General features: G+C 43.1%; 1 protein-coding gene across 16 annotated transcripts in view; it reads left to right on the top strand.

The window, feature by feature from the left end:
• Positions 1–19,931, top strand: part of VWA3B (von Willebrand factor A domain containing 3B) — a 226,077-nt gene that overhangs the window by 13,461 nt on the left and 192,685 nt on the right. For all 16 annotated transcript variants that reach the window (XR_014841447.1, XR_014841444.1, XR_014841445.1 and 13 more), the window contains 3 exons: positions 4,234–4,328; positions 9,989–10,239; positions 12,171–12,330. Coding sequence is in view for 11 of the 16 variants with exons in the window: in XM_085018668.1 (XP_084874794.1) it covers positions 4,234–4,328; positions 9,989–10,239; positions 12,171–12,330 (506 nt within the window). In the remaining 5 variants the exon portion in view is untranslated. The remainder of the gene's footprint in view (positions 1–4,233; positions 4,329–9,988; positions 10,240–12,170; positions 12,331–19,931) is intronic.

Genomic DNA, 19,931 nt, shown 5'->3' with positions numbered 1-19,931 from the left:
AAGTTTTACGTTTAGCCTGTGATCAATTTAAGTTAGTTTCTGTAGAAGGTTTTTTTTTTTTTTTTTTTTTTTGGACTATGGATATCCAATTTCTTGAGCATCTTTTATTTAAAAGATTATCCTTCCTGGAGTTCCCGTCGTGGCGCAGTGGTTAACGAATCTGACTAGGAACCATGAGGTTGCGGGTTCGGTCCCTGCCCTTGCTCAGTGGGTTAACGATCCGGCGTTGCCGTGAGCTGTGGTGTAGGTTGCAGACGCGGCTTGGATCCTGCGTTGCTGTGGCTCTGGCGTAGGCCGGTGGCTACAGCTCCGATTCAACCCCTAGCCTGGGAACCTCCATATGCCGCGGGGGCCCAAGAAATAGCAACAACAACAACAACAAAAGACAAAAAAGACAAAAAAAAAAATTAAAAAAATAAAAAATAAATAAAAGATTATCCTTCCTATGTTGAAATGCCATTGCATATTTGCTTCTCTTCATACACTGAGACTCTCATTAGACTGTACTATATATAATTTTTTATTTAACCATCAAGCAACTTAGAAAACTCAAGAAGTCTACCACATTTTCGCTTACTGTCTTCTTTCTTCCTGATGTATCAGGGTTCTTTCTTTTATCATCTCTGTCCTATTTTTAGAACTTTATTTATTTATTCCTTAAGAATAGCTCTGCTGGCAACATTTTTTTTTTCCAGTTTCTTTGACAATTTATTTATTTATTTTTCATTCTTGAAGAAGATATAATGGGGTTGACAGTTCTTTTCTTTTAGTGTTTAAAAGGCATTGTGCCACTTCTTTCTGCCCTCCATGATTTCTGATGAGAAAACCACTATCATTAAAATTGATTACCTATTATTGCTCTATAAATATTTTTACTCTGATGTTTCTTTATTGAATTCATTACATCTTTTATATACTTTCATATCATGTCGTTTTAGTCTCATAAGAATTTGTACTTCTTATATATTTTGATATTTATCATATTGAATGTTAAAACGAAAACCTTTAAAATCTGTATTAATTCATTTAAAAATAACTAATTATATGTTGATAACATTTTAAGAAAAAATATATTTTCTAAAACAAAAATGTTAGTGAGAAGATGGGCATTGTGGGTTTTTTTGTTTGTTTGTTTGTTTGTTTGTTTTGTCTTTTTGTCTTTCTAGGGCTGCACCTGTGGCATATGGAGATTCCCAGGCTAGAGATCCAATTGGAGCTGTAGCTGCCAGCCTATGCTATAGCCACAGCAATGCGGGATCCAGCCTCATCTGTGACCTATACCACAGTTTACCGCAACGCTGGATCCTTAACCCACTGAGCCAGGCCAGGAATAATCGAAATCTCGTCCTCGTAGATGCTAGTCGGGTTTGCTAACTGCTGAGCCATGATGGGAACTCTAAGAGTGGCATTGTTTTACATTTTTGCACATTTCTTTTTTTGTTCCAATAGAACACAGCTAGATTCTCATATCTACTTTTTGAAAAATAACATTTAAAGTGTCCAATTGGGAGTTCCTATCATGGCTCAGATGCAATCAATCTGACTGGTATCCTTTAGGATGCGGGTTTGATTCCGGGCCTCGCTCAGTGGGTTAAGGATCTGGCATTGCTGTGGCTGTGGTGTAGTGTGCAGACTTAGCTTGGATCCCGTGTTGTGTCTGTGGTGTAGGCTGGCAGCTACAGCTCTGATTCGACCCCTAGCCTGGGAACCCCCATATGCCGTGGGTGTGGCTCTAACAAGACAAATAAATAAATAAATAATAAAGTGTATAATTGAATATTTTTTAGTATATTCATAGATAGGTGTAACCACAGTCAGCTTTAGAACATTTTCATCACCTCAGAAAGAAACCATATACTTCTTTTTTTTTTTTTTTTTTTGCTTTTTAGGATCACACCCACAGCATATGGAGGTTCCAGGCTGAGGTCTAATCAGAGCTACAGCTTCGGTCCTATGCCACAGGTGCAGCAACCAGAGATCTGAGCCATGGCTGTGACCTACACCATAGCTCACAGCAGCACCGGATCCTTAACCCACTGAGCAAGGCCAGGGATCGAACCCAGAACCTCATGGTTCCTAGTTGCATTTGTTTCCGCTGTGCCATGACGGGAGCTCCAGAAACCACATACTTCTTAACTGTTCTTCCTGCCAATCAGCCCCCAGCCCAAAGCCATCTACTTTCTTTTTTTACAGATTTACCTGTTCTGAACGTCTCATATAAATGGAGTCAAATAATATGTGGTGTTTTGTGACTGACTTCTTTCCCTTAACATGATTATTTTTAAGATTCATCTGTGTTGTAGTGTGCACCAGAATGTCATTCACTTTGTGGCCAAACAATGTCAGGAGATGAATTGCATGGATATTCTGCAGTGTGCTTCTATTTTTCAGTTGGTGGGTGGAGAGCTGATTCTTAAGCAGTTAACTTGGTTGGGCTCAACTTCTGACTCTGTCTCCCTTGTTAAATGCAAATCTCACCAGTCTCCTTCTTTCAGGAATTAATACTACTCTAGTTTCTGCCTGTTCTAGATTGCTTTCTAGTGTCTCCAAGCAGCTATTTTTTTGGCCATGCCCACGGCCCCAGCCAGAGATCGATCTCATGCCACAGTGGCGACCCAGCCACTGCAGTGACAGTGTTGGATCCTTAACCCACTGCAACACAAGAGAACTTCCAAGTAGCTATATTTATATTCTGTCCAGAGTTTATAATTTTTTTTCTGTGTGAGAGTTAGCCAGTAAAATCTACTTTATCATTTTCAGATGCAGAATTCACAGTGCCTTGATTTTAATTGGCAATATAGCTTATAGAGCCTTACATAAAGTCATCTCCTTCAATTCTCAAAAAACAGCTCTTTCTCCTGACTCCAGAGAAACGTTGTAGGTAAAGAGAGAATGTTGCCGGTGATTTGAAGTTGCTCTGTAAATGTCAATCAAGATGCTGAAATCTTGGAAATGAAGATTTCAGAGTTTGAGAAGTTTATCGAGTGAGGTTATTGCTGATGGAATTCAAATATCCATTCTTTGCTCTTTACTGTTATGAACATTGAACTTTAGGACTTGTAAATTTTATTATTCTTGGTGATTTCGGACCAAGCCTGTCCTGTAAAATGCAGCCTTGCCCTTTTTCCCTTTCCTGAGTAGGCAGTTATCCTCTCTCCCTAGAAAGATAGAGGAAAGGCAGTGTCAGATCCAGGAGTACTACCATTCTCTCCACCACCACTGGGACTTAGTAATAACAACAGCACCAATAAAATAATCATCACAGTAAAAACATCTCCGTAAGGCCTTACCTCATCCCTCTCCTGCCAAGAGGTAAATTAGTCCTTGAAACCTTCTGTTAGTTCTGTGAAGGAATTGGCATGTGTTTCAGGAAGCATCATATTCCTGTTGTGTAAGCACTGTGCCTAGCACGTAGTGGGTGCTCAGTGAGCGTTTGTGGGATGGAGGTTAAACAGCTGAGCATATGCTCTGAGAAGAAAGTAGTTTTAACCTTCTGTATGGGAATTCTGGCTCTGTTAGCTACTTGCTTCATCTCCTTTATTCACAAGCCCCCACTTGAGAGAACAATACCTAAGTTTAATTTTTAAAATTCAGAAATCTAAGTCCAAGTTCCAAATAAAATTAATAAATTAAGAAAATTTCTAGAATTAAGCACAATTTTTATGTCCTCTTTTTAACCTCTGCCTTAAGCATTCTGGACAAAAGAACCAGGAAATCAAGAAACAAACCCTGTTTTTCCTTCCATTCATTCATGTATTGAAGGATTACACATGTCATAAATAGCCACATGTATCATAGCATCTAGAAATCCTTCATTATCTAGAACAGAATACCAAGCATCATGGATTGTTGCTTTCCCTGGGGATATAATTGGATGTCAGAGAAAAGCATTTTTTTTTTTTTTTTGTCTTTTTGCTATTTCTTTGGGTCGCTCCTGCGGCATATGGAGGTTCCCAGGCCAGGGGTCGAATCGGAGCTGTAGCTGCCGGCCTACGCCAGAGCCACAGCAACGCAGGATCCGAGCCGCGTCTGCAACCTACACCACAGCTCACGGCAACGCCAGATCGTTAACCTACTGAGCAAGTGCAGGGACCGAACCCGCAACCTCATGGTTCCTAGTCGGATTCGTTAACCACTGTGCCACGACGGGAACTCCAGAGAAAAGCATTTTGAAATAAAAAAATCAGTGTTGGTAATGCACCGTTTTGACTGTTTTTCTGTATAAACATGCAGATTATGTGACTTCTCTGGGGAGACTTGTGTCTTCCCGCTATGCAGATGGCCTATTTCCACGGATCTACAGAACCGAAGATGGCAGAGCATACAATGTAAGTTGGAGTTCCCTCGATGGCTAGGTCCTGTGACTTGCTGCTGAGGTCTGCACCCAGAGGCAGCGGGGCCAAGGCCTTAGTAGGACGGGAAGATTTCTCCTGACAGTGTGAAGAGTGAGGAGAGTCACTGCCAAGGAACTGGGGAGGGAAGCCCTTAGCTCATTAGAGATCAGTACAGAGATGCGGGTGAAAACCTTGGCATATCAACACTTTATTTTGCCTGGAAAAGTTTTGAAATAGCAGTATGACAGAGGTCAGCTGAAAGGCCATTGCAAGCTGCTGTTCCCTGACATGCCCTAGAGGGCTGCTGATGCAGGTAGTAGGGCCCAGAGAGCAAGTGGCCCCTCTTCCTGGGGCCCTTCATTCCCAGCAGTTCAACTCATGATTCTTGTGCCCCCATAACTTTTGAGGCCATGCACCCTGGCCACCACATGGAACTTCCAGAGACACACATCCCATCATGTTGCTTTAATGGATACTTGTACATGTCACTGTACAGCCATGTACCACCTGGATTGTTACTCTTTTTTTTTTTTTTTTTTTTTGTCTTTTGTCCTTTTTGTCTTTTGTCCTTTTTTTTTTGTCTTTTGTCCTGCACTCATGGCATGTGGAGGTTCCCAGGCTAGGGGTCTAATCGGAGCTGTTGCTGCCAGCCTATGCCACAGCCACAGCAACACCATATCTGAGCCGTGTCTGTGATCTGCACCACAGCTCACGGCAACGCCGGGTCCTTAACCCACTGACTGAGGCCAGGGGTTGAACCCACAACCTAATGGTTCCTAGTCAGATTTGTTTCCGTTACACCACAATGGGAACACCTGCTTCTTAATATTTAAAAAAAAAAAATTGCATTATTTTTGTACTTAGCTTGGTCCTAATAATATCCTAATAATATCCATGGAATCTTGAGTTTGGTGTACTGCATGTATTTTTTTATCTGAACTAGCTTAAAATCAATGCAGAATTGTTGAAAATATCTTTTTTTGCCATCTAATTCTACCCCCATAGCCCCTGCGACACGGTCCCACCCTGGTTTCTTACGTACAGATTTGTAGTACGTGCCATGCACTCTGGCCAGGGAGTTAGAATCCATCCTTAAGGACCATGGAAAAGAGCAGAAAGTGATGTTAGTGCTTCATGAATAAGCTTGAAAGATACAGGGGGTTGAGAATAAAAGGAGCTTAAGGCAGAGGGGCCAGCTTGAGCTAAGGCATGAACATGTAGAATTACAGGGTGTGTTCAGAAGATGCAATTTCTTAACCATTTAGGTGTTGAGGAGTGTTATGAGGATTGTTACTGTTTTTTAAAAAAGTGCCATATATTTTAAATTTTGATTCTTCATGGAATAGGGCAACATTTTTTCTTACTCATTTTGTATGTCTTCTGCCTCCCTACACTCTGAAAGGCCTTGCATGATTGTGCTTGACCTGTGTGAATCATGCTTTATTAGTGTGTCACCTTTTGGGGCAGCCCCTAGAGTGTTGGTGGCAGTAGTTGGTGATCAAGTGATCCAGGTAGAGGGGAGCTTGGCCTCACAGGACAAAGGCCATGAGCGGAAGAATGGGTCACAGGGGTGAGATGTGCCAGGTGTGCTGGCCTGTTTAGAAGGTTTTTCAGAAATATTTTTGGCATGTTGTACTTAGGCAGATGTTTCAGTATGATTTTTTTTCAATTATCTTCCTTTGCCAATCTCTCTTTTCTTCTACCTATTTTTTTTCTCCCAATATTCCCCGGACTGTCTTGGACTGTCTTAATTTTATCTAGATTTGATATCATTTGTGCAATGATGCAATTCAACACCAGATTCACATATAATTCAGATGCATTTTTTGGTTGTATTCATTGATTTGTTTTATTTTTTAGGTTCCATGCATCAGTGATTACATACAATATTTGTCTTTGCCTGACAGTGAAATAGCCCTAAGCATAATACTCTTCAGATCCATCCATGTTGTTGCAAATGGCAAATTTTCATTCTTTTTTATGGCTGGGTAATAGTCCATTGTGTATACACACTGTATCTTTTTTATCCATTCATCTGTTAAAGGATACTTGGGACGCTTCCATATCTTGGCTGTTTTAAGTAATGCTGCTATGAACATTGAGGTGCATGTACCCTTACGATTAGTGTTTTTATTTTCTTTGGATATATACCCAAGAGAATTGCTGGATCATGTACTACTTCTATTTTTAGATTTTTGAAGAATTTCCATACTGTTTTTCACAGTGGCTGTACCAATTTACATTCCCAATAAGTGAACAAAGGTCCCCCTTTCTCCACATCTTCAGCAATATTTGTTCTTTATGGTCTTTTTGATGGTAGCCATTCTAACAGGTGTGGGGTGATATTGTGGTTTTGATTTGCATTTCTCTGATGATTAGTGATGTTGAGCATCTTTTCATTTGCCTGTTGACCATCTGTGTGTCTTCTTTGGAAAAGAGGTCTATTTAGGTCTGCCCATTTTTTTCAATTGGGTTTTTTTTTTTTTTGAAATTGAATTATATAAGCTGTTTATGTTTTGGATGTTAGCCCTTTATGGGTCATATCACTTGCAAATATTTTCTTCCATTCAGAAGGTTATCTTTTCATTTCGTTGGCGGTTTCATATGCTGTGCAAAAGCTTTTAAGTTTAATTAGGTCCCATTTGTTTATTTTTACTTTTATTTCCTTTGCCTCAGGAGATAGATACAAAAGAACATTGCCTGATTTATGTCAAAGGCTGTTCTGCCCTTGTTTTCTTCTAGGAGTTTTATGGTTTCTAGAATTACACTTAAGTTTTTAATCTTTTGTTTTTTTGGTCTTTTTGCCATTTCCTGGGCCGCTCCTGTGGCATATGGAGGTTCCCAGGCTAGGGGTCGAATCCGAGCCATAGCCACTGGCCTACGCCAGAGCTACAGCAATGTGGGATCTGAGCCGCATCTGCAACCTACACCACAGCTCATGGCAACGCTGGATCCTTAACCCACTGAGCAAGGCCAGGGGTCGAACCCGCAACCTCATGGTTCCTACTCGGATTCGTTTCCACTGCACCATGACGGGAACTCCGGAACTCCAAGTTTTTAATCTATTTTGAGTTTATTTTTGTGTGTGGTGTTAGAGAATGTTATCATTTCATTCTTGTACATGTAGCTGTACAGTTTTCCCAGCACTACTCATTAGAAAGACTCTTTCCCCCATTTTATACTCTTCCCTTTCTTGTCATAGATTAATTGACCATAAATGCATGGGTGTATTTCTAGGCTGTCTGTCCTGCTCCATGATCTGTGTGAGTGTGTTTGTGCCAGTATAATACTGTTCTGATTGCTATAGCTTTATAGTATAGTCTGAAATCAAGGAACATGATTCCTCCAGCTCTGTTCTTGTTTCTCAAAGTCACTTTGGTTATTCAGAGTCTTTTGTTTCTATGCAAATTTTAGAATTATTTGTTCTAGTCACATGAAAAATGCCATTGGTGTTTTGATAAGGATCACATTAAATATGTAGATTGTGTTGGGTAGTATGGTTATTTTAGCAATTTTAGCAATATTAATTCTTTCACTCCATGAACACAATATATCTTTCCATCTATTTGTGTCACCTTTAATTTCTTTACCAGTGTCTTATAGTTTTCTAAGTACAAATTTTTTACTTTTACCATCTTAGATTTATTCCTAGGTATTTTATTCTTTTTGCTGTGATGGTAAATGGGGTGGCCTTTTCAATTTCTCTTTTTGATAGTTCATTGTTAGTATATAGAACTCTGATAGATTTTTGTATATTAATTTTTTTTTTTTGTCTTTTTGCTATTTCTTTGGGCCACTCCCGTGGCATATGGAGGTTCCCAGGCTAGGGGTCGAATTGGAGCTGTGGCCACCGGCCTACGCCAGAGCCACAGCAACTCTGGATCCGAGCCGCGTCTGCAACCTACACCACAGCTCACGGCAACGCCGGATCGTCAACCCACTGAGCAAGGGCAGGGATCGAACCTGCAACCTCATGGTTCCTAGTTGGATTCGTTAACCACTGCGCCACGACGGGAACTCCCTGAATATTAATTTTGTATCCCACACTGAGTTCACCGATGAGCTTTAATAGTTTTTTTGGTGGTGTCTTTAGGATTTTCTATGTATTGTATCATGTCATCTGCAAAGAGTGACAGTTTTACTTCTTCCTTTCCAGTTTGGATTCTTACTTTTTTTTTCTTGTTTGATTTCTGTGGCCAGGACTTCTAATACTGTGTTGAATTAAAGTGGCAAGAGTGGCATCCTTGTCTTGTTCCTGATTTTAGAGGAAATACTTTCAGCTTTTTACCATTGAATATGATGTTAGCTATGGGCTTATCATATATGCCTTTTATTATGTTGAGTTGTGTTCCCTCTGTACCCACTCTATGGAGAGTTTTTATCATTAATTGATGTTAACTTTTGTCAAAAGCTTTTTCTGCATCTATTGAGATGATATGATTTTTATTTTTCAGTTTATAATATGGTGAATGATAGTTATTGATTTACAGATATTGAACTATCTTGGCATCCTGGGATAAATCCCTCTTTCTTAAAAGGTGAACGATCCTTTAGATGTGTTGTTGGATTCAGTGTGCTTATATATTGTTGAAGACTTTTGCATCTATGTTCATCAGTGATATTTACCTATAGTTTTCTTTTATTGTGATATCTTTATCTGGTTTTGGTATCAGGCTAATGCTGGCTTGGTAAAATGAGTTTGGTGTGTTTCGTCCTCTGCAAGTTTTTTGGAATAGTTTCAGAAGGATAGATGTTAACTCTTCTCTAAATGTTTGATGGAATTCACCTGTGGAACCACCTGATTCTAGATTTTGTTTTCAAGGCGTTTGTTTTTTTTTTTTAATATATTACTGGTTGACTTTAATTACTGGATAATTGTCTGTTCATGTTTTCTATTGATTCCTGGTTTTCTCTGGGAGATTGTACATATATTTCTAGGAGTTTGTGCATTTCTTCTAGGTTGTCCATTTTATTGGTGTATAGTTGTTCATGGTAATCTCATATGATCCTTTTTCTGTGGTGTTTGTTTTAGGTTTTCATTACTGAGTTTATTGGTTTGGGCACTCTCTCTTTTTTCATGATGAGTCTGGCTAGAGGTTTATCAGTTTTGTTTAACTTTTCAAAGAGTCTGCTCTTTGTTTCACTGATTTTTTTTTAATCTCTATTTCATTTATTTCTGTTCTGATCTTTATGATTTACTTCCTGTACTAACTTTGTGTTTTGTTTGTCCATTGTTTTCTAGTTCCTTAAAAAACTTATTTTTTTTCCATCTGCCTTTGCTGACTTCTCTTTTCTTATACCTAATTTCTTAAATGTACCCCTGAACTTATGGATAAAAATAATTTTGTAACTAGAAAGATTAAACACAATCTGGAAACACATTTTTTTTTAAAAAAAAAGAGTGCTGTATTTTGAGTAGATTTCATTATCATCTTTCCTTCAGCAGGGAATTATCCAAGGGTTTTTCAGTTGAAAGAAGGGAACACTTCCTCCTGGATTACATGGGGTTTGAAGGATCATCTACAAAATTGTTATTAATGCACGGTTCTTGAGCAAAGGCTGTGACTGAGTGGGCCCTATTGTCACTGTGGTGCAAGTGACTTCTTTTGGTGTGCTGTTCTTTATTTTATTTTGTGACTTCTATTTTCATTAAGCTGACAGCCAGATCAGAGCTGATCTATCAGTATGTGGAACATTTAACACAAGCTGTGGAGAGCTACAAGCAGCGGATGGACTGGCTCACCAGCAAAAGCCGGCAGGTTTTTGGTGTCATTGTGGAACAGAGCATCACTATAGTGCTGGATTTTGGTGGCATGCTGGAGGAGGAGCTTGATCTGTGCAGAGATGCTCTAATCATGGTCCTCAAGGAACAGGTGGCTTACATAGCCAAGTTCAATATCATATGGTGAGTTCCCATAGGAAAGGAGTATGTCCCTAACGCTTCATAAGTAATTTTCACATATTTGGAGTTAAGTAGCATAACTAACACAGTTAGCTCTCTGGGGAGGAGGTGCTATTATGTTGTAATTTCCCAGAATATATCATTCCAACAGGAAACCCACAGTGAGTTAATCTTGAAAACTTTTATCTGCTTTGCATATGGCATCTTAGTTTTCAAGTTAGAAGAGATTTAAGACATTCTTTTCTTCAATGTAGGGCAAGGTCAAAATATAAGAATATGAATTATACTGGCCTTATATTTAAGGCTATAAAATGCCTTCATGTATTTTCATCTTTAGGTTTGATCATGAGTTCCAATGTCACAAATTTCACTGTTTTTCAGACTGAGTTTGCAGCTCAAATTGAATTCCCATGTAAGATGACCCCCTTTAATCAGAGCAACAGGTGGCTGGCTTTATAGAATTTCCCGTACTTCAGGGTTTTCACAATCAATTATTTACAGATTCTTGGACTCGGGAGAATTTGGACTTCAGTGCCGACTCCTCATGTGGAACAGTGCTGCCCCTCTGTGACAGAAAACATCTGGATAAGAGGGGCAGCTACGTAACTGACTCTTTCTTTCTTTCTTTCTGGCCATGTCCCTGGCATGTGTAAGTTCCTGGGCCAGGGATTGAACCCACCCCAAAGCAGCGACCCAAACCACTGCGATGGCCATGTTGGATCCTTAACCTACTGAGCCATGAGAGACCTCTGAGTTTTTCTTTTCTGAGTAAAATATTTTCAGCTAAACAGATGACCTCTTTGAGGACGCTGCTGAATTGTGTCCTATCCCGGGTTCCTGTTTCTGTCATAGGTCTGTTATGGAAGGAATTAAGTATTATGTCTGCAGTGCTCTAGCTTTCTGGGAAATGTGTGCTGTAGTGTCTATGTCACTCAGCCAGATTCTCCACACAGAGGGCCACAAGGAGGTGACACAGAGGTGAGGGAGCCTCTGCTTCTGGGGGTGGGGGAGAGGCGCCGAGGGACAAATCAGGCTGATTCATTCAGGTCTTGATTCACATAATTCTTAGAATTACACATTCATGTATGATTCATATAATTCGTTCAGTTATAAACACAGAGATAAATTCAAGTGGTTCTTGTTTTTCAGGGCATTCTATTCCATTTCCAAGCCCAAGCTAAATAATTTAATAAAAATTTCCCAGGATTTACCAACATGCTCTGCTGAACTCAAAACAATACTGTTTTGGTCCAGAAAAGGTCATTGACAGGAATCTTTCCAAATAATGAAAACAATGTAATAAAAGAATTAGAAATAAAACTTCACAGTGATAAAGTTGTTGCGGATTTGCAAATCCTAATGCCGTGAATTCTATAAACTTACTATTCATAGAAGACAATGCCACATAAACCTGCCTACTTATTTATTTATTTTATTTTCGCTTTTTAGGGCCGCACGCACAGCATATGGAGGATTCCAGGTTAGGGGTCTAATTGGAGCTACTGCCGTTGGCCTATACCACAGCCACAGCAATGCTGGATCCTTAACCCACTGAGCAAGGCCAGGGATTGAACCCACAACCTCAGGGTTCCTAGTCGGATTCGTTAACCACTGCACCATGACAGGAACTGCTAAACCTGCCTGTTAATGAAGATCACTTTCCTCAGTAATTTTAATGCACTTGTTAATGTTTGAATTTTCGAGATTTAAGATTTCTCTTGTACCATTGTTTTTCCCAGTCAGTACAGCTTATGGAAGGTCTGTCATGGTGCCTGGAAAACCTGTCTTAAACAGCTTGCCTCTTTTCTTGGTAACTGTCAGAGGGCCAGGAGCTGTGTCTTCTTTGTCTCAGCTCTGAGAAAGGTGGGCATCTTGTTGCTCGTACCGTGAGGCTGAGGGCTGGCGGCTCCATTGATCACTGCCTTTCTTTTCAGGGCTTCCCAGGAGCCTGTGAAATGGCAGGAAAATGCTGTTCCTGTGACGGCACAGTCCATAGCTGCTGCCATCAGTTGGCTTGAGAAGTGGCCTTTTGAGCTGCCTCCGAGCCAGGCCGGCTGTCTGGATGCTCTGCTGGAAGCTGGGAAAGACACAACCGTAAGTGCATATCTGTGTCCTGTGCCAGGTCTCAAAGGTGGCCTCATGCTCGCTCCTTCACGCTTAGTATCCTCTCACTGGCTTCCAGCGGAGCTGGGCCCTTCAGGCTGCATCCCACAGAGACCACATTGTTGGCATTCAAGAGCCCTAGCAGTCTTAATCCTCTTCACCTCTGAATTTGGAGCCAGCTGAGAAATAGGTGGCAGAGGTCACGTGAGGATCCAAAGGGCTGCTTTGGTGACGGCAGAGCAGGACCAACCAAAATGAGACTCCACCCCCTGAGCCTGGCTGGGCTCCCCTGGGGGTGATTAGGGCCGCTGGGCAGACCCCTGTTAAATGGCTGCCAGGAGAGCCATGAGCTGCCCATGGCCCCTGAACCTCGAAAGAGGAAGGGAATGAGCCCATGGCTGTGTGTCTCAAAGGCCTCCTCAGTTGAGCTCCTGCTCTCCTGAGAATTAGAGAAATCCATCTTTTATGGAGAGGAGAGGTTGGAAGACTCCCCTTAGAACCCCAAAGATGAGGAAATAGGGTTCCCCTAGTGTCCATGCTCTGATCTTTCCCAGGTCCTCTGCTTCACAAATGAAGTGTATCCAAGCTGGTGCAGTATCCGTTCCTTTTTATTTTTTAAGGGCTGTGTCATGTGGAAGTTCCCAGGCTGGGGTCCAGTCAGAGCTACAGCTGTAGGCCTGCACCACAGCCCACAGCCATGCCAGATCCCAGCCTCATCTGTGACCTATACCACAGCTCACAGCAATGCTGGATCCTTAACCCACTGAGTGAGGCTGGGAATGGAACCTGAATCCTCATGGATACTTGTCGAGTTCATTTGCACTGAGCCACAGCGGGAACTCCCGGCATCTGTTCTTGAATGCAAATGCATTTGCACCTGCATTTGGATGGGGACCTTTGGGAAATAAGACTTTACCTGGAAGAAGTGGTTAAATGGTGGTGTTTTATGTCTCTTTTAGCCACAAGGGTGTGTGTTTTTGTGAGTGACTCTAATAGTGGGACCCTTAAGTACTGTGGGCACATGAGGTCCTCAGGCCACCTCAGCTCAGTGGGGATAGGTCTGCTTTCCTTTGGATATCGATGCTTAAGTAATCCTTACTAATTACTTAATTAATACTTCATTGTCTCTTCCACTCTGTAAGCCCAGGGATTCTATAGATTTCAAGCTTTCCTCTGCTGCATTAAGAAGTCCTTTCTTGGGCAAGGAAGCCATGTGCTGGCACCTTGAAAGGATAGTCCCCAGTGGTCACCAGACTGTGTTTATTGATACTGAGGGTGATGGTTGGAAATTGGAAACATACTGTTTATCATCACAAAGCCAGAGAAACAAATGATTCCCATTAAAGAAGAACAAAATACAGGCTACTTTGTTCTTTGGCCTTTCAAGTTTGTTTTAACATCTGTAAAATTTCAAATGTCTGGACATTGTAATAAGCATTCAAGAAATGGAATATTTCACAGGCTCTTTGACATATGTGTGTGTGTGTGTGTGTGTTTGTGTGTGTGTGTTCTCTTTCTTTGTTCACCTGTCTACCCTGGTCATAGCTGACTCTGGCAACCTGACCTGACTGCAGGATCTCCTGGTGACCTTGGCTTTCTGTTTTACGTCCCTTTGGTTTGGCCTTCTCTTTCTCTGGGCTTTTCCCCAGCCCAGGAAATATGTAACAATTTAGTGAGTTCCAAGGAAATTTTATGGAATCAGAAGAACCAAGAAAGAAGCTTTACAGGCACTGCTCAGATGCCACTTGAAAATTCTTGAGAAGAGTCTCTGGGCCATGACAAATGTGAAACATATTCGGAGCACTGTGTTTTCTACCTAGAGCCTCTATCTGGGCATGGCCCCAGGAAAACATGAGCAAATGCACCTGCCTCATATATAAAATGCCACGCACTGTGTTTTATGTGGAGTAGTTTGGAGTTGGGGGGGGGGAGGGGCTTGGGTTCCCAGAAAGATCTGCTCCTCTGCGCTGTGCCTCTCATGTCCACACCACTGAGTTTCCAGTTGTTCCAAGTAGCTGCAGTCTGCTATGAAAAGAAGAGATTTAAGGCTTAAGGAACATTGCGAACAGTAGATCTAAAGCCCCAGGCTTTTCCTGACCATGATAACCTGCCTTGAGTTCACATCTCCTCCAAGAGTGGGTGACTCCTGACACGAACCAGGAAAATGGGTGCTGTCTGTGTCCAAAGACTGACAGGGAAGTTGGGGTTTTGTGCCACTTCCACGTGAACAGGAGGGGCTGACGGGGCACTTGGTTATGGTGAAGGAGGAGGCCCAGAGGCTGCTGGCTTCCTCCAGGATTGGCCTTTGGGACCACCGGAGGGCCAGGGAGATAGACCTGGGGGAAGAGAAGATGAACCTTTGGGTTCAGGAAGAGCCCGGGCAGAGTGTGGGTCTGTTTAAATCATGGCTCTCATCAGGGCACGTGAAGAGCACTATGGATGGAAGGGTTACTGGTGTGTTCTGTGAAAGGGGAGGGTGGCCTGTGGCCTTCTGAGGAAATGTTTAGAGGGCTGGCATTGTGCTCAGAGCCCAGGCGTGTTGTCTGGCACAGGGTTTCTGCACTGCAGTATCCTCTGGTCCCAGGACATGTTTTTGGAAGTCGTAGCTTCCCTGGTCTTTATGAGGAGGGGTGTCATGCCAGGAGACCCTGGAAGACCTGCTGATCCAGGGTGGGACAGTCTTGAGGACAGAGAAGGCTATTTATCCAAAGCCCTGTTTCCTGGCTCCCTATAAGAGACGGGCCTGCCTTCTGCTGGCAGAGGAACCTGTATTTCTCTTTGCGTTCCCTCAGCCTGTCGTCTGTGTGCCTGATAGGCACAAATTTGTTTGCTTTTTTATTTTTAAAAAATGTTTTTATTTGTTGTCTTCTTAGGGCCGCACCCATGGCATATGGAGGTTTTCAAGCTAGGGGTTGAATAGGAACTGTAGCGGCCGGACTACGCCACAGCCATAGCAACTCAGGATCTGAGCCACATCTGTGACCTACACCATAGCTCATGGCAACACTGGATCCTTAACCCACTGAGTGAGACCAGGGATTGAACCCTAGTCCTCTTGGATAATAGTCAGATTTGTTTCCATTGGGCCATGATGGGAACTCCTTGTTTACTTTTTTTTTTTTTTTTTTTTTTGTCTTTTTGCCATTTTCTTGGGCCGCTCCCACGGCATATGGAGGTTCCCAGGCTAGGGGTCGAATCGGAGCTGTAGCTACCTGCCTACACCAGAGCCACAGCAACATGGGATCCAAGCCACGTCTGCAACCTACACCACAGCTCACAGCAACGCCGGATCCTTAACCCACTGAGCAAGGCCAGGGATCAAACCCTCAACCTCATGGTTCCTTCGGATTCGTTAACCACTGAGCCACGACAGGAACTCCTTGTTTACTTTTCTAAAGAGCCATTTTCACTGGCAGACTAAGTGGGTGAATTAGAGACAGACCCACGTGATTCCACCAGGAACCTTCACTGCTGGAGGGTGAGCTGAAGGACTGGCCACATCAATCACACCCGTGGCATTTCATTTTTTTGCTGTGGGTCAGGCATTGCATCTTTTCATCTCTGTGTCCCTAGCAATGGTAGTGCCTAGCATGGGCTCGATAAGTGTTTGTTGAACACTGAGGGGATAGAAAGGACATGGTGTTGATAATCTGGAGGTTGGGTCTTAGGTGTGGGCCCAAGAGATTCCATCCCCAAGCTATGGTACAGATTTGAGAGGTTTTTTGAATTGAAGTGAAGTGGTCTACATGAGACCAGGTGGGTGAATTTGCTGAGCCTGGTATGGCTGTGATGGGGATGGTGGGTGGGGACAAGGACCCTGAAGCCCAGTTGGTGGTGGTCAAGGGTTTAGGATGGATCTGAGAAGGGAGCTGCCCAGTAGCCAGGGGCCGTCACTGCCATGGTAGAGGGTTCAGAAGCTCAAAATGGGCTGAACCAGGAAAGGGAAACCAGAGGTACAGGAAGGACCTGAAAGTTTGATTCAAGGTCTGGACTTGCTCAAAGCTGTTGTAATGATCAAAGTTATACGAAGGACAAGATAGGATTTTGCTGAACCTCTCACTGCTGTTCTGGTTGACTTTCATGTTTGCTTCCTTGCAGAGTGGGGATTTTTATTTATTTATTTATTTTTGGTCTTTGGTCTTTTGAGGGTCCCACCTGCGGCATATGGAGGTTCCCAGGCTAGGGTTTGAATCAGAGCTACAGCTGCCGGCCTACACCATAGCCACAGCAACACCAGATCTGAGCCGCGTTTCTGACCTACACCACAGCTCACGGCAATGCTGGATCCTTGACCCACTAAGCAAGGTGAGGGATTGAACCCACAACCTCACTGTTACAAGTTGGGTTTGTTAACCACTGAGCCACGACAGGAACTCCAGAGTGGGGGGGTTTATGCCCAAAGGCCTGGGGGCTTCTGACAGGCCAAGCAGAGTGCAAGCAGGATGGAAGCGTCTGCTCCAGTCTGGTTTTTGCCCCAGATTCATGGCTGGGAATATAGGGAGGCCTCCTTGGCTGGGTAGGTGTAGGTTACTGGGGGAGCTGCAGAGCCCGTGGTTTGGACAGAATGAAACATTTCAAGTGAAAACATAAAGGCTCCACTGGTTTTATGTAGGATAAAGTAGCAAGAGTTTTGGACTCGTGGAAAAATAGCGGCATAGAACCCAAATATTTACTGTTTGATGTTATAAAATTCAGCACAAATCAGCATTAGGACAATGCTGCTCACTGAGGAAGCTGCTTCAGTCCCCCTTGGCCTCAAGGAGCTCAGAGGTGCTGGTTAAGGGGTATGGAGTTCCATGGGGATAATTCCCTTGAGCCAGACCACCTCCTTCCTGGACCCAACTTTCAGGCAGTGGTAGTAGCATCAGGTGTAGGAGCCTTAGATGGTGTGGGGGCCAAGGAACTAAAACAGCAGCGCCTGTCCCTGGCCACCTTCTTGTCACGTGATCTTACCTTCACAGTCCTAGGATTCCTGATCATCTCTTACACCTTTGGACTGGCCTTGCCATGGTGAACCAACAGAGCACAGTGGTTGAGAAAGCAAGGGCAGAAGCTCCTGGGGTCAGGCAGGCTGGGTTCACTGGCTGCCTGGCCAGGTCAGTTAACCCGTCCAGACCTCAGTTTCTTCATTGGTAAACTGGGCATGATAACAAGAATTCACAGTTTATGTTAACTTGTCATCCCAAATAGCAGACAGCCACAAGTCCATTTTGCTTTAAAAGACGTTTTGTCAATTTGGCAGGGGCAGAGTGTGATAATGGTAGGTAGCGTATTTATCAACTTTGTTTTTCCAAATGTTGTTACGGGAGCAGAAAGGAGAGGCAGAAAGCCCTGTGCAGATGGTGGTGGGCTAGCTGGTTTCTGGGAAAGCATGTCCTAGGAAATCTGGAGCAAGGATAACTGAGAGTTAACAATGTAGGCAGCTAAGAAGCTGAGTAAGGACTTTGATGAATAGCGAATACTCCATAGCCTTCATGAAGGAGAGGAAATCCTGACTCACTGCTGGCTACAGCAGTTCCTAGTTTGATGAAATCTTGAGGGGAAAAATGTCTCTGCACAAGGATTTCAGACTCCTGGGTTATTGGCAAAGCAAAGAAGCTGAGTTTGCATGACATGCAGCCGGAGATGCAAGGTGTCAGAAGCTGCCGACAGACCAATGAGAGATGTTTGTCCTCAGTCACTTCCCTGTTGATCTACCAAATCCTAGAATATTCTGCTTGGGTCTGCTCCCCTGTCTCGGGCCGTGTGTGATTCTAGATCCTAGAGAGGAGGAAGCTGCCTGCATGCTAAACTTGGGCACTGACACAGCTAGAAAACTAGTAACTGCAGCTCTGTGGAGCCTGTTTAAGATGTCTTTTGAGCCAGGGTTGCTTATAGAGGTCTGGACACAAAGGAAGAAAGCCCCAAACCACCTATTATAAGACCTTGTCTGTTGCAGCCCAACAGGATGAACCAGGTTGAAGAAACTGTAAAAACACATATCAGGAGTTCCCATTGTGGCTCAGCAGGTTAAGAACCTGACTAGTATCCATGAGGGTGCGGGTTTGATCCCTGGCTTCTCTCGGTGGGTTAAGGATCTGGCATTGCCGTGGCTGTGGTGTAGGCCAGCAGATGCAGCTTCAATTTGACTCCTAGTCTGGGAATTTCCATATGCTGCTGTGTAGTCCTGAAAAAACAAAACAAAACAAAACCAAAAACCAAGTATCAAAGTGAAGCAAGCACAGGCAAAAAAACTTTGTGTAAGATGAACTGAAAAAAAAAAAAAGTTGAAATCACGCAGAGAAAAGCTCACTACCATGAAAGATGGCCACAAAAAAAAGAGGAAGATTGTGGCATGAGAAGGTAAAAAGTAGAAGGAAATCAGAAATTAAATATGTTCGCATTCTTCAAGGTGAGGCAGAAAGTAAAAGCATTCTTGCAATAAGAATAGGACTGTATTAGACAAGGATAAGGACCTACAAAAAGCAGTGATTTGAAGTCTTGGAAGTTCAAAGTGTATTCATCAAAATAAAAATTCAGATTGACTCTAATCATGCACCCCTCCCCCAAATAAATCAAAGACAGAAAAAGTATGAAAGAGGATCATTAGTTTCTGAGCACAAAACATTCTCATATGTAGCTTCTTTCCTGCTATGAAAAAAAAGGCATCTTGCATAAGATAGCATATAACACCAGGAAGAGAATGACGTAGAATACACTTGCTATGAGAATGATATGCGTTGTCTAATTAGGAATCTGGAGAATGCTTCCTTCTGTTGTGCTTTCTTCTGCCTTTATGGTGATTGACTGGAAGAAATTTTCAACATCCCGCAGTCTTTACTTCCCATGAGATACTTTTGAAAATCAGGGCGCTGGCCTTGAAGGGCCTGAGAGGAAGAGGCAGGGGCCAGGCAGGCTCTTTTGTATCCAGTTTGCTGGTAAGGTTGTTGCTGAAGTTGGCTGGGCTCAGCTCCCACCCTGGCCAACTCCTAGTTTCCAGCCTGGGCCCTCCACCACGTGCCCCACCTGCCTCCGGGGACACGGTGTGGGGAAGAGGTGGGGAGCCCAAGACCGGGTGTCCTGAGCAGCTGAGAGCTGACCATCAGCCCTCCTCTCTATGGGCCAGTAGGCTTTGAAGTCGAGGTGAGGTAATTGACTGTTTATCTGCAGTTAAGAGGTGCTGTGATTAGAGGTGCACGAGCCTCTGTTTATCCCTTAAAACATGGTACAGTTGCTGGGGTCACTGTCCCAGAAATCACTTAGGGTGTTTTTAGGGCCGGGTTTACGTGGTATGTGTTCTTGGCTCTCCCTCTGGTTTTACTTTCTGAGATTTATATACATGGATGTCGTCTTGTTGAAGTTCAACCAGGAAGTAAACGGCATAATCTCCCTTTTCGCAAGTGGGGAAACTGAACTTAAATCACGTGCCCGAGGTTGCAATACTCATGAGTTGCAGGAGGATGGCGCTGACATCTTTAAATTAAACAGGGACCTGGAGTTCCCCTGTGGCTTAAGGGGTTAAGGATCCAGTATTATCACTGATGTAGCACAGTTTCGATCCCTGGCTCGGGAATTTCTACCTGCTGCGGGCACAGCCAAAAAAAAAAAAAAAA

The sequence above is a fragment of the Sus scrofa genome, chromosome 3 (assembly GCF_054392235.1).
Source record: "Sus scrofa isolate SSC_HxYL_T2T_F1_AM1 chromosome 3, Sscrofa_HxYL_maternal_Yorkshire_Landrace_v2.0, whole genome shotgun sequence".
Classification (NCBI taxonomy): domain Eukaryota; kingdom Metazoa; phylum Chordata; class Mammalia; order Artiodactyla; family Suidae; genus Sus; species Sus scrofa.
This window is presented reverse-complemented; position numbering and strand designations above follow the sequence as displayed.